Genomic DNA, 15,041 nt, shown 5'->3' with positions numbered 1-15,041 from the left:
GTCTGTGTCAGATATTTTTTTGTGTTTGCAGTGAGGGACTTTAGGTGTTTAGAATTTGAATAGACAAGTGAATGGGACGTGAGACATGGGAATTAATTCCCACCTGCAGGTAGACAACATTTGTTTCTTGCCACGGTGTAACTTTAAACCAATAACTAATCCCTACACCTTAGTTTCTGAGTTTTGATCGCTTACACGGGACACAGACGAACCTATTTCTTCATATCCTTTTGCACATTCTCAGCTGTCTGTGCTGGTAACCACCTCAGCCACATCCTTCTGTACTGACTGAGTTTCTGCAGCATTATCAGTATGTTTTGGTTTCTTACCGTCTTTATCTCATCACCATCTACACGATAGAAGTCACACTGTGACTGGCTCACTAAGCGTTGCTGGTGAACCAGCAGCACAATCAAAGCTGAACTTGTGCTTTTCATCCCATAAAGAGTCAAACTATGTGCTGCTGGACGACATGATTCAGTGTTTTAATGCTGATGTAGCGAACATCTTCCTGTATGAAACATTAATACCACACGCACCTCACGTGTTAAGACGTCTGGTGGGTGAGTTTTAAAGCAGGATGACGATGAGGTCACTGTCTCATCAGAAATGATCCCAGACAGAGACAACACATCAGTGATGCTACCAACACACTCCTCAGTTCACGAGAGCAGCATCCTGCTGTTGCATCCAGCAGTTCATGGCAGATGTTGGCGTATATATGTTAGCAGCTATAGGAAGAACTTATAGTGCATCACTTATTGTCTTGTAGATAACGGTCCACTTACTCATTTCTGTTTTTATACTTGCTGCCATGTTTTTCACAGTATTACTGAGTAGTCCTGGATAGCCTTGTTCTTTTCTCACTGTCCACTACCCCATGTTTCCACTGTGAACCTTCCCACTGTGTAGTGCAAACTGCTCACTCCTTTTTCAACCCACATCATCATCGAGGCTGCACTTTGTAAACAGTAAACCACATCGGGTTTTCTGGTTTTGTGCATGCTAGCTTCCTGCAGGCCGTCCTGCAACACGTAGCCTAACAGAACCACAGCATTACATAGTAGTTACTGCTATGTAATGCTGTGGTTCTTCTGTAACATGTAAGAACGGGTTTTTAAAGCTTCTGCTGCAGTTATGTGTGGGACAGTAATAAAATCTGTGACTCAAAGATCGTGGGGCTTTTATTTCTCAGTTGTAATGGTTTATAAATATATATACATATGTACAGTTAAATTACCAAAAGCAAGAAAACTGACAGCTTCATTAGAATCATGTGTTGTATGAAGACTAGTCTTGTTTGATTTGATTCAAGTTTTCTCAACTATTATACTACCACTACTACCTTAATTCAACGAGATGAGTGAAATGTTTTAATTTAATTTTAAGTGAAAACAGCTCCTCTTTTTTAATTGGATTGAAAATAACGTACATATACGCATTGAGTTAATTAAAAATATCACAAGTTCCTCAATAACAATAAATTGTCCAGTTATATTTATTTGCACATACACATCTGAAAAAGGACTAATTTGTCAGATTAGATAAATATCATTGTGATTTGTCATGTTCTGTTCCATTAAAGTAAAATGATTACTGTTTTAATTTAAAGCTGAAATAGGAATTTAACTTCTAGGAGTTATGAACGACCTGACAGACATAATGCAGGTGAACACTGTCTACAGTTGAACACTAGGTGGTGATGTGGGATATGTTTGTGATGGTAAAACAGGAAGAGTAAGGCTGTGCTTTTGTCTTTCTTCATGACACTTACAGATTTCTCCCCTTACTTTTAATGATATATTCCATTCTGCCGTTTCATTGTGTAAACTCCAAACTAGCAGATACAGATTTCTTCATAAAAACAGGCTTTGGTTCATTATATGATGCAAATAGTTTCATGATTTCATTTATTTCGGACAGTCTGTGATTCTTTGATAAAGAGAGGGAACAGTGAACACATTTTCAGTCAGTGAAAAAAAATAACTCAGTGTTTTTGTGGTGATATATATTTCTCAAGGTTTACAAATAACTATTATTTTAAATGCGGCATAGTACATACATATTATTTCCAGGGAGCAAAATAAATATATTGCACATAAAAATCGTCAAAACACAATCTTGTTCGGTGTCGTATTCAGATTATGGCATACAAAAAGAAACATTAAGATTATTTTCAGTGGTGTGTTGACTGTGTGGTTCATAAAGGAAAAATGTATTTTACAGATAAAGGAGCGAAGAGAAGTTTTCCACAGATGAGATCAAATGAACTGCACATTAACAATATGCAAAAAGTCTGAACAGCGTATGTGCAACAGGCCTCATGTTATCCAGATGTCGAATTGAGAAACCCAGTCATGACAGACCCGCTCACTAAACCAGCGAGCTGCTGTTTTTTATGCACCTGCTCCGTTACTGAGCGTGTGAACGGACTCCAGCAGCTTCTTCCTGCCTGCATGTTTTAAATGAGAGCAGGGAACCATTATTTCCAGGTGTGGACGCTGTGTCGACAATGTCTGATGCAGTCATGAATCACCTCAGTAACACCCGTTAAAGACCGGCTGCTAAAAGGCTGCACTCAGCATCTGTAAACCAGGAGAAGGCTTCATGTTTCTACACAGATTCCTATGATTGATATGGAAAAATTAAAAACCAATACCACTCTTACCGCTTTCTGCCACACAGGATATGTGAATAATGAATTCCTGCTGCTGGTTTCTTTCCTTTAAGACCAGTGGAAACAGATTAGGGCACAATGTGAGGCCGGTTTTAGTAAATTAGACTAGTGAAATAAAGTATGGCTCCATTTTGGGCTCAAATATCAGTTCTGTACAGACAGTTTGTGAATGGTTAATGGCAGAAATGTGCATGTCAAGTTGAACCCACATAAAAAGTCTATTTACAGTTGGGTTATCCACCATAAACTAGAGTTTTTCCTGCTCAATCCATAGCCTTTACACTTTAAATCATTTTTCTTATCTCTGAAAAATGTTCTAAGTATAAAACCTCAATGGATTAAAATGTCTTTGTCCTGTCAGCTGTTTCACAGACTTCTCTTTTATAATGGTGGTTCAGAGGAAATGCTCTTTAGGCTGCAGGTGATTTTAGTCAGTGCTATATAATGAGTGACTACCGGGACAAATTAGCAGCAAGGCTTTGTGGTGCTGTATCAAGCCATGGTATTTTTCCTGTAAAGCCAACAAAAAATCCTTCACCATTGTCACAGAGGAGCTTATATTCCATCTAAAATGTACCCAGTGTTTGTCTACTGCAGTCAGCATGCGTCCTGTTTTTGTTTTTTTATTTTTTTGCACTCTATAGTGAGAATTTTCCTAAGAGTAAATGTGGTTTTCATCTCTGTACAACGTATTTTAACATATTTTTTGACATTATTTCCATCAGCGCGTGAAGGTTTGAACTGTACATATGGCTGGCTTTCTAGAAAACACAGAAAAGCTGAAATAGCTCTTCTTGCCTCTGTGATATGCTGAAATGTTCGGACTCAGCTGAGCCTTGTTGTGATGAGTCTCTCCAAACAGCAGCGTCCCTGCCACCTGTAAAACTTTAGTGTCGTGACTGTAAATCTTTCAAGGGCGGCAGGGTCTTCTGAACATAGTGAAAATGAGTTTTAGTTGAGGATCCACATTCTGTTCTTCAAGGGCGAGATCCAACATGCTCCTTTATCATCTTGCATCAGGTTTTATAGTTTGTGTTGAGGTCATAAGTTTTTGTACAATGTCAAAGAGTCTGAAGAACCCTCTGGACCTCTGTGGAGTCTCCACAGCTCCTTGAGTCTTTCAGTCTGTCTTTTTTTTCTGGATTTGCCTTCAGCACGCCTCTTTGTGTCGTTACTATTACATCACTGCAGGTGAACTATTTACAAAGGCCAGAGGGAACGATACGAACTGAATGAGTGGTGAGCTGGCTCCAAGTAATCACTTGTTGCACTGGATTGGGGGTGAGCATCAGACTGAGGTTCAGCCACCTCCTCCCCACAGCGGAGTCATACAAAGGGCGTCATGACCGTGGAGGAGTGGCGGAGTCCCTGGATGGCAGCGTACGGCCCCTGCTGGAAGTAGTGGTGGTACCGGGGCATATGGAAGGACGGGAAGGACGGCCCGCTGCCCTGCATGGTTCCGGCCAGAGCAGTGGGCGTCAGCGGCATGCCCAGCCGGCTGTAGGGAGGCAGGGAGCCCTGGATGGGGTGGGGCAGAGAGGCGGTGGTGGTGCCCATGGCAGACAGCGACTGTGGGTGCTGGAAGCCGGAGAAGCCCGAGGTGGTGGTGACCCAGGAACTCAGAGAGAGGTTGTCTGAGGCGGTGAATGCAGAGCCTGCAGGAGACATGGGTGGATGTAAATATGGTACATGGGATGATAAATCCGGTGATGATCTATGTTTTACATGTCGTCCAACAACGGATGGATAACAGGCTGATATTGAAACAACATTACAGCATCTTCTTTAGATGCTGTAATGAATTAGATGAAATCATTCATTACTACTGCAGTTTGTTGTCTAAGAAGACAAACAGCAGCAGTTTTCTCACCTCTGGTGTGTGCTGAGTGCCCATCCTCGCCCAGGTTCTCCTCATCACCAGCATAGGTTCGGATTGGCGACCGGGCGTATGAGTGCTTGTGGATCAGATTCTCAACACTTTCCCTGCAGCAAAAGCCAAAGAGAGAGCCCCAAAATAAATCTCTTTGTTTCACCGTCAGTGTTTGAGCAGCTCGTGCTGGAAAGGACTAATCTGAATATTTGTGTCCTCTGTGTGTGTGTGTGTGTGTGTGTGTGTGTGTGTGTGTGTGTGTTCACTATCCCACAAAGTGCATTAGCTCATTTGAGTCTTGTCAGACAGCACTTCTCAAACACAGTGACGCAAATTGTTGGGGGAGGTAGAGAGTGTGTGTGTGTGTGTGTGTGTGTGTGTGTGTTTGTGGTCGGACAGGCAAGTGGTCTGCATCATGAGAGCCATGCGTCCACATTAGCAGCCCCCCCCCTCCACTGCAGCTCCCCTCCCTCCAATTAGGTTAGGAAAGTGCAATATCTGTCAGCAGAGGAGTACAAATGTGTGTGTTTTTATCAGCGTCAGACCCCTCCGGCGCAGAGGCCACAGCAAACTCCCACAATGCACAGCAGGGCTGGAGGGAGGCAAGGGGGAGGCGGGACATGCTGGTTTCAATCAGTCACTGCAGCCAATTGAATTACAGTGTGTTTTAGTGCAGTGGCCGACTCCAGACTAATGTGATTTCTGCAGCTCCCTGAAGATCAATTGATCAGGCCTAATTCACAGCCTTCAAAAAAAGAGACAGAAGAAGAAGAAGAAGGAGGAGGAGGAGGAGGGTGCGAGGAGTGTCTGGCTGTGTTTCGACAGTCTCTGTTTGGGATGTTTGATTGAGGGAAATGGGCAGATGGTTTGATTTTGTCAGCTGATTTTGGCCGTCGTGCCGGAATCAGGAATTACGAGAAGAGTGTGTTTTGGCAGCGTCCATAAAAATCCCCAGGAGGGGGGTATGTAACTGTAAAGTGTGTCTGTTCGTACAATATAGTAAAATAAAATCAAAAACAAAAAGTAAATAAAATGAGTAATAATGAAGGGAAGAGTAATGAAAAATTAGAAGGAAGAAAAGAGAAATGACAAGGAAGGAGATGAAAGAGAGAGTAGAAAGAAAAAGACAGAATAGAAAAGGAGGAAACAAACAAGGAGAGAAGGACAAACAGGTAAAAAATGAAAGATGGAATTAAAGAGAAGATGTGAATAAAAAATCTGAGGTAAAAGAAACGCTGTGAAGAATGAAGGACGAAGAGAAAGTAAAGCAAAGAGTGACGGTGACAGCTACAGATGTTGGATCTAACGCGGAACATTTCACACAAACGGAAACAGCTTCTGTCCTAATGAGGAGAAACAGCAGTGAGACAAAGGAACCCCCTGTACCTCTCCATGTCCGTCAGCCGGGAGGAGTCCCGGAAACCTTTGGCAAAGGGGTTACTGTCAATCTTCAGTTTGGTTATCTGGGAAAACACAGCAGGTGAGAGACAAAGGTCAGTTCTTCCTCCTCTTTTTACACCACGCGCTCATCTCTCAGAATCTTTTCCCACTGTTTCCTCAACAGACAAAGATGCGATAAAGATATAAAATAATATCTAATATCATCTTTTAATCACACTGTCGTCCTGCAAAGAACAAAAAAATTGAACATCTACGATTTAAAGTGAACTGGGTCAAATCCACCTGCTGATCCACAACAGCCACTACACTTAGTATCTGAAAATAATTTCACAACTAACACTAGAGTTTGTCTGTTACAGGTGTGGAGGAAGCTCTGGCGTATGTCAGTCATCAGTCACTCACCAGCTGGTTCTGATAGGCTGTGACGGCTGTGAAGACGGTCTCGACGAAGACGAACGTGCGGAACTCTTCAGACTTGAGGTTGAGCAGCGAGGCCGTGTGGTCTTTCTTCTTGATGATGTGGACCCGAGGCTGGTATTTGTGCATTGAGTTGAGGATGATCTGCAGACAGGACGACAACAAATTAAAGGTGAGACAGGAAGACGTAGAGATGAGGCTCAGATCAGTTCAGTTAGAATAATTTGGATTGCACAGTAAAATTCAGCGGCAGCCTCCTGTACATGCTACAGAAACCTGTGAGTAAGAAAATGCAATAAAACAAAATAGAAAACTAACAAGAGACAGTGAACGGGACGTGTGAGAGATAAGAGTTTGAATTTTATGAAGAGATAAAAATGTTGCCAACAAATAAACAAGAAAAATTTAAATAAATGTTAAATCTACAACAGTAATAAAGAAACAGTGACACGTTCAATTAGTGACTCTTTACTCTAAGATAAAAAGTCCTTACATCCAACAACCGTAGTGGAAAGGACAGAAAAACAGAGTCAGACAGAGACAGACGGGGAAGACAGGACGAACATGGCTCAGAGACGAGTGTGAAGCCGATAAAGAAGTTAACACTGCAGCATCAGCATCAGCCCAGCAAAATGTGGCCTATGATCCCTTCTCACCTCTGTCCATTAACAAATAAGAGAAATACAGATGGAACTGTGAAGCGTTGTGAGCTCGGTTCTTATTTATTCAGGCGAGTGACAAAGATTCAGAGACTAAAACAATAGAATTTAATTCAGCTTCAGATGCTGCTGCTGCCGGCTCCATGCAGCACTTTTATTTATGTCACTGAAGTCTAATTTACTACTGAACAAAAGTCATGTTTTCATCATTTAAAGAGTTCTTTTACCACAACTCATCAACAGAGACAGGTCTACTTTATTTCTGTCAAGTGACCTTTAACAAAACCGCAAAGGTGCAAATCATGTATTTAGTTTTTAAGTCATTGTGAATGAAGCTGAATGTAAAAACGTATTTATCAAAATCACAGAGCTTCAGCTGCACTAATAATAATATAATAATAAATATAATAATAAAACATGTCTCTCACTACATGGAGTCTATTTGTTTTACAGTATAATATTAAATATAATCCATTCAATTTATTTTATTTGAGTTGTTCGTCTGTATGAGCCATGATTTGTTTTACTAAGATTTATTTCTGCAGGAAACTTCATGAAAATGGTTAAAAGCTACGTGTACGAAGCCCAGAGGCCTCCTGTCAGTTACATCCAGAGGAAGAAATAAAACAACGAGAGACAAACACACACAGCAGTGAGACCTGGGTGAGGTTCAGGATGTTCTCTTCGCTCATTAATGGATCAAACACATGTTTTTCAGCCTCTTCCCTGTTTGAACTTGTCACGATGCCTTCAGCGAAAGGAGGATTTCAGGAGCAAAGCTCGAGTCAGGAAACTAATTCTACCGTCAGAGAGACAAAGCTCGACCATCGTCTTCAGAAGGCCCATTTAGCTCCGAGGTTGTAGTATTCATTTGGAGAACACCCTGAATTAAAACTTGTTAAATTCAATATTAACCATAAATAAATACGAACCAGAACCTTTGACCTGAAAACAACTTCTGCACAAGTTCGATTTGAAAGCATCATCTGAACCTCAGCCACATGAACTCAGGTCGTGCCTCCTGTGTTTTCTCTTTTTATTTATTTATTTCTTCTCTAAAAGAGTAAAACAAGTGCTCACATGTCCGTGTTGGTCCAGCTCGTTGTTTGTCAGCTTGACTTTCTCGAAGGAAACCATTTGTTTCATGAGCTGCTCCCCGGTGAACGGAGAGTCCGGGTGGACGTAGAGTCTGGAGGCGGAGAGGGAGAGAGGCGAGGTGAGGAGGTAGATCTTAGGATCCTCATTAGACAGTTCAATAAGTCTGCTGCGAGTGTCTCCAGGTAAAAGAATTAAAATGATAAGAAACACGCTGCAGTTCCTCTCAGTGAATAAACGAACTGGACAAATTGATGCTGAAGATTTGGATCTTTTAATTTTCTAATTTATATCCGACACAAAGTTTGTACTTAAAATATATAATAATAATAATAATAATAATAATAATAATAATAATAATAATAATAATAATAATAATAATAATAACAGCAGGTGTTAGACACCAGACACGTGTGTGTGTGTGTGTGGGGGGGGGGGGGCTGAGGGACCGTACCTGGCGGGCAGAGGAGGGTCGGCCTTGCCGGCCACCAGCCAGGAGGAGCGGTGGTAGGCGTACCGGTACCGCTTGTTGTCCACCGGGACTATGTCCATTAGCACGATGTACTTCGAGTCCTGGTCCACCCCGGAGAAAGAGACCCGGATTGTGGGGAACATCCTCCTGAGGAAGAGGCGGCAATTATTATTATTATTATTATTATTATTATTATTATTATTATTATTATTAATAATAATAATAATAATAATAATAATAATAATAATAATAATAATAATATTATTATTCTCATTATTCGTTAACAGTATTTTCAGGTGTGTTCATTGGGTTTGAACTAAATAAAATAATTCCTGGGTTGTGTTGTAATGTTTATTGTAAAAGTGGCAGCAAAAACATTTCTGTTGCTCGGACAACAAGTTAAATCTTTACTGGTCCACACTTACACCTTTCTACTGTGTATTTATATATTTAACCTTTTTTTTTATTTATTTATTCGTAATTAACGAATAACTAATTATATATTATATACTGCAGAAATAAAACTAATAAAATATTTGGTATTAAATATTCTTCTATCTTAAATGTAGGTTAAATATTGTCAAGTGTCAGTTACAGCTTGTGACGTGTACTAATAACCTTCATGACCTCAGTGTCCTCGCTGCAAACATAATGTTATAAATGTCATTTTATAAAAGGCTTTATTCCATATTTCTGTCTATGATATAAAAACATGTTTTCCTGCTGTTCCTTTATTTCCTATTTGGTATTTATCATATAATCAGATCCTGTTGTTGTTGTTGTTGTTAAACTTCAGTCATTTTAACATCGAAGTGTCCAAACTGTCTCGGGTCGGTACCTTCCGGACTTGGTGATGATCATCTCGGTACCGAGCTCGTGAAATTTGTCCCACAGCTCTTTGGTCTCCAGGCTGCACGAGATCTTCGCCATCTCCTCGCTAGGGATGCCGGTATTGGTCGGGATGAGCGGCTCCGTGCACACCGCGGGCGCGCTCCCGCTGAAGTCCCCGTGTCCGTCCAGAGAGGACATGTCGGCCAGAGGCTGGTTACAGGAGGACTTCTCCACGAATTGTTCTTTATGAGTAAATAGAAGAAGAAGATTTAATGTTTAAAACAGCGGATTATAAAAGTTTTACATGAATAAATGGAACTGATGCGTTTGGATGAAGCCACGGAACCAGAATCTAGTTTAAATACATGCATTTTATATTTCTGTAGTAGCTAAATGTAAAATAAACCTCTGCAGGATAATCAATAAATAAATAAAACAAAATAACTGTCATAATATATATATATATATATATATATATATATATATATATATATATATATATATGCAGTTTACATTTGGAATTTCAGTGACATGTTTAATAATTTCCATTAAATTATAAAAGTAATACAAACTTTTCTGTCTGCTTTTTATTTTTCTTTTAAACGATGGACAGACACTAATTCAAATTTAATTTGGCTCAACAACCTGTTTTCAGTGGGTTTCTATTAATTAATTCATTAAAGCTGCAAGTGACAAAAGCTCCTGTTAAAATAAATAAATAGATAAAAAGAGACACAGCAGACTGATGTTCTGTTTATTCTTAGATCTCTGGTTAAAACACACACTGTCTCCATTTCCTGTTTTAAATAACGTTTATAAAGCTGTTGTACATTCACAACACTTCACATTGGTCACAGGCTGTTTTGTAAATCTCGTTAAATTACAGCTCGGAACTTTTCTAAATGATTATTTGAATTCTTATTTCCTTTTTTATAAGTAAATCATTTGAACGTTTGTTTTTTTACTTCGCTCACATCACGGTTCATATTTGATCTAATTTTATTTTCATGCACTCTTGTTATAACATTTAGATTTATTTCCTCTGTCTCTCTCTTTATTTATTTCTAAGTCAAATAAAGTCTTTTTAAACCAACAGTAACATCTTTAATATTAACTTAAACACAGATTAAACCTCGTCATGTGTTACTTTATTCTCCAGTCCAGGTGGAATCTCTACCTGGAATCTAACCCACAAATGAACTCGTATTAAACTCGATAGGTGTTGCGTTCATGTTCTCCACTCCGGCCCTTTCCTTTCTTACCCAGAGGCTTGATGGTGTTCTCCTCCGCCTCCTTGTCCTTATTGGGTTTCCCACTGGACATCAGGGCGGCTATGGAGAAAGCATTTGCCCGGGACGAGAGCTGCGGTTTCGGGGATGATGTGTACTCCATGTCGGTGAAAAGTCTTGAACCAAAATATTCCGTTTTAAGTTTAAAAAAATCCTCCAGAAACACTGAAGTCCGCCTGTTCGGCTCCCAGCGGAGGAGGCAAAAGGCGGCGTCGATACGCGCAGTTTCTCCCGGGTTTTACGCACAGGCTGCTCCTCTGGACGGACACTCACTGTACTGGAAACACTTGTCACTGTCGAGCTGGAAGTCTGCCTGGATGCATGGTGAAGTCCGAAGGTTAGTGCGCGTCTTTCAGTGGCAGGTCTGAGGCCGGCTGCTCTTTGGGAAGCTTCAGTCCGGTTCGCCCTCCCCTTATAATTCCACTCTGCCCTCCAATCACTGCCTCCACTTCCACGTCACACTCCCGCGGCCCCAGAGCAGCTCCGATCCCGAGCAGCCAATTAAAATGACCAGAGGCCGTCAGTTTTTTTATTTTATTTAAAGGAACCAAAATACGGAGAGTGTGGTCGGAGAGGAGGTGGTTTTCATTTCATCCAGTCATCCAGGCAGCGACGGAGCGATTTGACAAACGCACTTAGACAAATGGAATTCTTCAGTGTCACTGCACAAAATAAGAGAAATAAGAAACACGATTCACCCCAGAACAGATGTTGAGACCCACAAATACCAAATGTCAACAACAGAGATCTTCCTGGAGACATCTGCTCAGGATGGTGCCGTTTGATTGTTTGATAAGCAGCAACAGAAAGACACACGTTTTAATTAATTTATTTAATTTATTTATTCATGTTTTAAACCTATTTTTCTAAGATTTGTTTTCGTCTCTAAAATACAAACAGAAACGCACAAATGATTTGGTCTCAGTGTTTTCAAATAAAAAGAAATCAGTTTAGAATAAAAGTGTTTTAGCCAACTTAAAATATATATATATTTATGTTGGTGTTGTTGAAAATGCAAAACTGTAAAATACATCACAATGATTTAATCCTGTTACATCTTTGTCCGGTTATTAATTAGTGTAAGAAGTGTGTAAAAACCTTTTCTCTCACCTGGCAGCAGCACTTTGCGTTGCGCATATAAATTAAGGTCAAGGAGCTCCTGAGATATGAAAACAAATAAATTTAAATATTATAGAAAGTAGCTTCACGTCACAGTAAGACTGTTTTTACTGGAGGGTTTTAACCTTTAGTGTCTGCAGCACTAGAGTCACTCATTACAGCAGCAAATTACAGTCAAAAATTAAAATGAGAAAAAGATTTAAAATGACTACATTCACAGGAACTGTCGTAAATTATTTCATACAACATCACTATATACTGTCCTCATGTCCTACTGTACTACTTATTATTAAGATCATATATAATGACCAAAGATTTGAACAACTGTGTGTGTGGACTAATAAAATCCTGTTTTGCTGTTTGGTGACTGGTTTAAATCCGGCCTGTTGTCAGTACCTTAAAACTGAAGCCATATTAAAATATGTCAACAGTTAAATAAAGATACTAAAAGCTAATAAAGATACTTTGACCTGACAAAATGTCTAATCACGCCTCACAACTCGAAACAGTAGATTTAACCCTAACCCTAACTAGAAGACAGTCTCTGGCCATGTGGGATAAAGATGTTGTAAGATTTAATTTGAACCTGATATTTCTTAGAGTATTAATGTCTTCATGACTTCAAATCCACAGATTGAAGACCGTGATCTATCACCTGGAGAAGTTTGATGAAATACTTTTGAGCTGTCTTGAGTCTTCACGTCAGGTGTTGGACTGAGCTTCATGAAAATGCAGCATCAGAACCTCCAAACAGAACAATGTACAGTAGATAGTTTGACAACATGACGTGTGTGAGAGCTCCAGCCTGCAGAGGCAGCACTGAGCAGGAACCTTTACACACTCACCTTCCAGGTCCTTCAGCTGAAACAGACAAGTTTTACTGTGACATTAGGAATCGCACATTATTAAATGATGTGCTGCAGCTCAGCTAGTTTTAATGGAGACAACAGATCCGTGTGCAGACTCAGTCCACACGGCACGTTTCCAGGCTCAGTTTCTCCACTGTTACTGTCCACTGCTCTGCTCTGGACAGTTTACAGCAGCATCACACAAAAGTTTACATTTTTCAAAAGCTGGAACGTCTGATTGTGAGAAAGTCTCATCGTAAGTTCACAGGGAGCACCTGAAGGCATCACGTTCCTGAAATGCTGACTTCAGATTTTTTTCAAAGCTGTGTGTGTGTGTTTGTGTGTGTGTGTGTGTGTGGGGATCATCTCTCATCCTCAATGTCACTCCCTCTCCTCTCTGAGAGATGGAGGCTCACATAAATACCGAGCCAGAGATCCTGGGAGCAGCTAAGCCCATTAGGAGACTCCTGAATGCAAATCCGCTGCTGCAGATATTTAATAAGAGACCTGCACTGGCAAATTCGATTACCGTGCAATTGCCAGTGCATAATGTGCTAAAAGCTTTCCCACTTAAGCCTTTACTCCTTACTGAATATTATTCACACTTTCAGGGGCTGGTGCAGCCTTAAAAAAACAGAAAGGCTGCTGGTGTTGGTGCCTTCCACAGCTGAACACAGGATGAGTCACATCCAGAGGGAAACAGGGAAATGAAGGAGGAATCGTTTTTAGGTGGTTGAGTAATCAGTGATAGTTCGAAGCCAGCTGGCTGCAAAACGTGGGTAAGATTGAGAAAGGTTGTGTATGTACGTAGGTAAAAAAATAACAATATAATAATAATAATGAATAATTATATTTGTGCCTTTTAAAGTATTATTTTCCAAATCTACTAATTAAATAGTCTCAGTTTTCCAAAAGGATTCATTAAATCCTTTTTCAACATAAGTGGTTTAAGTTCAACGGTTAAAAAATAAAACCAAAAGTGAAGCAGACTATTAAAAAGTACAATAGATCTTTAACAATACAGTAATTACTCATTTATTATTTTACAACAGTTCACGATGATCTGATCTTTATTATTTGTCTTTTTGCTATGTGTCCAAGAAAGTTTATCAAAAGCATAAAATCAGAGCAAATGTTGGACTAAATAATTCAGTTTTAATTTAAAGTGCTGATGTGTAAATGCAAAGCTGGATTAGAGCACGCTGTGACTCAATGAATCCATGTACTGTAGCTGCCCTCACACTCAAAGCAAAGTCAAAATAAAAAGACCAGCGATGTTCACAGGAGAAAGAATCTAGAAGCAATTAAATCATTTCAAGTAATTCAAGTTAACTTGATCTATTTACGTTGGAAAGCAGGAAGATGAAATAACAGAGCTCTCTTTGGAGTTTCACACCAACCTGGGAATGAGAGCGGTTCAGTGTTCGTCAGTAGCAGGAGATTATGGGATGGACGACGGTCCACAAGCCGCAGCACTCAGGGATATGACGGCGAAACCATTTGAACAATTATTCCTGGGGATAAATGGCCGTGGCGTGAAAAGGTCAGCAGCAAACAGCAGCCAATTCCCTGCAGAGTGGAATCTGAGGAAAAATAATCGCTCTGTGATTGAATTCAATCCGGGGACATTTACGCCACAGTAATGAAATGGCTGTTGTTGTGACCCTACCCTTTCACCTCCCAGATGATTTTTTACCAGATTACAGAGCAGGCAGCAGGGGCGACTATTTGCCTACAGGAATACATTTAATTTATGTGCGTAGCTCTGTGTTGCCAATGTAAATCCCCATTATCGCAGGTACTTCTGCATATTACAGCGCAGCACTCGCCTGAGGGCTGACAGGGGTACGGAGGGCTGTTATCTGAGGAGATGGACACATTAAACTCCAGCTACAATCAATCTGTTACTGGAAACACAAACCTACTGTAGATCTGTGAAGAAGGACTGAAGAGCAGACGTCTCAGAATATCTTTGTACGCCTTCAAGGGAAGTTTCACCAGGCGTCAGTGGTCATGTCACACAGGTAGCACACAACAGGAGCATGTGTGAGGTGTGTACATTTTGGGAACTACTGTTTTTGAGGGCTGTGACGACCTTTTCTGTGCAGCCTTTCCCTCCACAGGAGCCTGGTGGGTGGAGTGGGGTCGTCAGTGGGATTCAGCTCACCTGTTCTGGCTGCAGTATAAACACAGGAGGTCAGACACTTTCCCCCTTTCTCCTCCTTGACTCTCTGTTTGGTTGTGTTCTTTGGTTTCTCTTTATGTTAGTTTGTCTTATTAGTTATGTAAAACAACATATTTTAGTTAGAACTCATGTGGTGTCCCCTCTGTTGTCCAGCTTTGAGCTGGACCGTGACAGGAGA

At 40.5% G+C, this 15,041-nt stretch overlaps 1 protein-coding gene across 1 annotated transcript; it reads right to left on the bottom strand.

Annotated features, from left to right (window-relative positions):
- Window positions 1-3,849: 3,849 nt before the first annotated feature.
- Window positions 3,850-10,814, bottom strand: tbx20 (T-box transcription factor 20). Its single transcript, XM_026372430.1, has 8 exons — window positions 10,685-10,814; window positions 9,430-9,664; window positions 8,574-8,738; window positions 8,105-8,213; window positions 6,351-6,509; window positions 5,934-6,010; window positions 4,548-4,660; window positions 3,850-4,332 (listed from the first exon to the last, which is right to left on the bottom strand). The coding sequence occupies exons 1-8, from the start codon at window positions 10,812-10,814 to the stop codon at window positions 4,004-4,006; spliced, it is 1,317 nt and encodes a 438-aa protein (XP_026228215.1). The 3' UTR covers window positions 3,850-4,003.
- Window positions 10,815-15,041: the final 4,227 nt, after the last annotated feature.

This window comes from Anabas testudineus, chromosome 16 (genome assembly GCF_900324465.2).
Source record: "Anabas testudineus chromosome 16, fAnaTes1.2, whole genome shotgun sequence".
Taxonomy (NCBI): domain Eukaryota; kingdom Metazoa; phylum Chordata; class Actinopteri; order Anabantiformes; family Anabantidae; genus Anabas; species Anabas testudineus.
The sequence above is the reverse complement of the archived record's forward strand: the minus strand, read 5'-3'. Positions and strand labels throughout refer to the sequence as shown.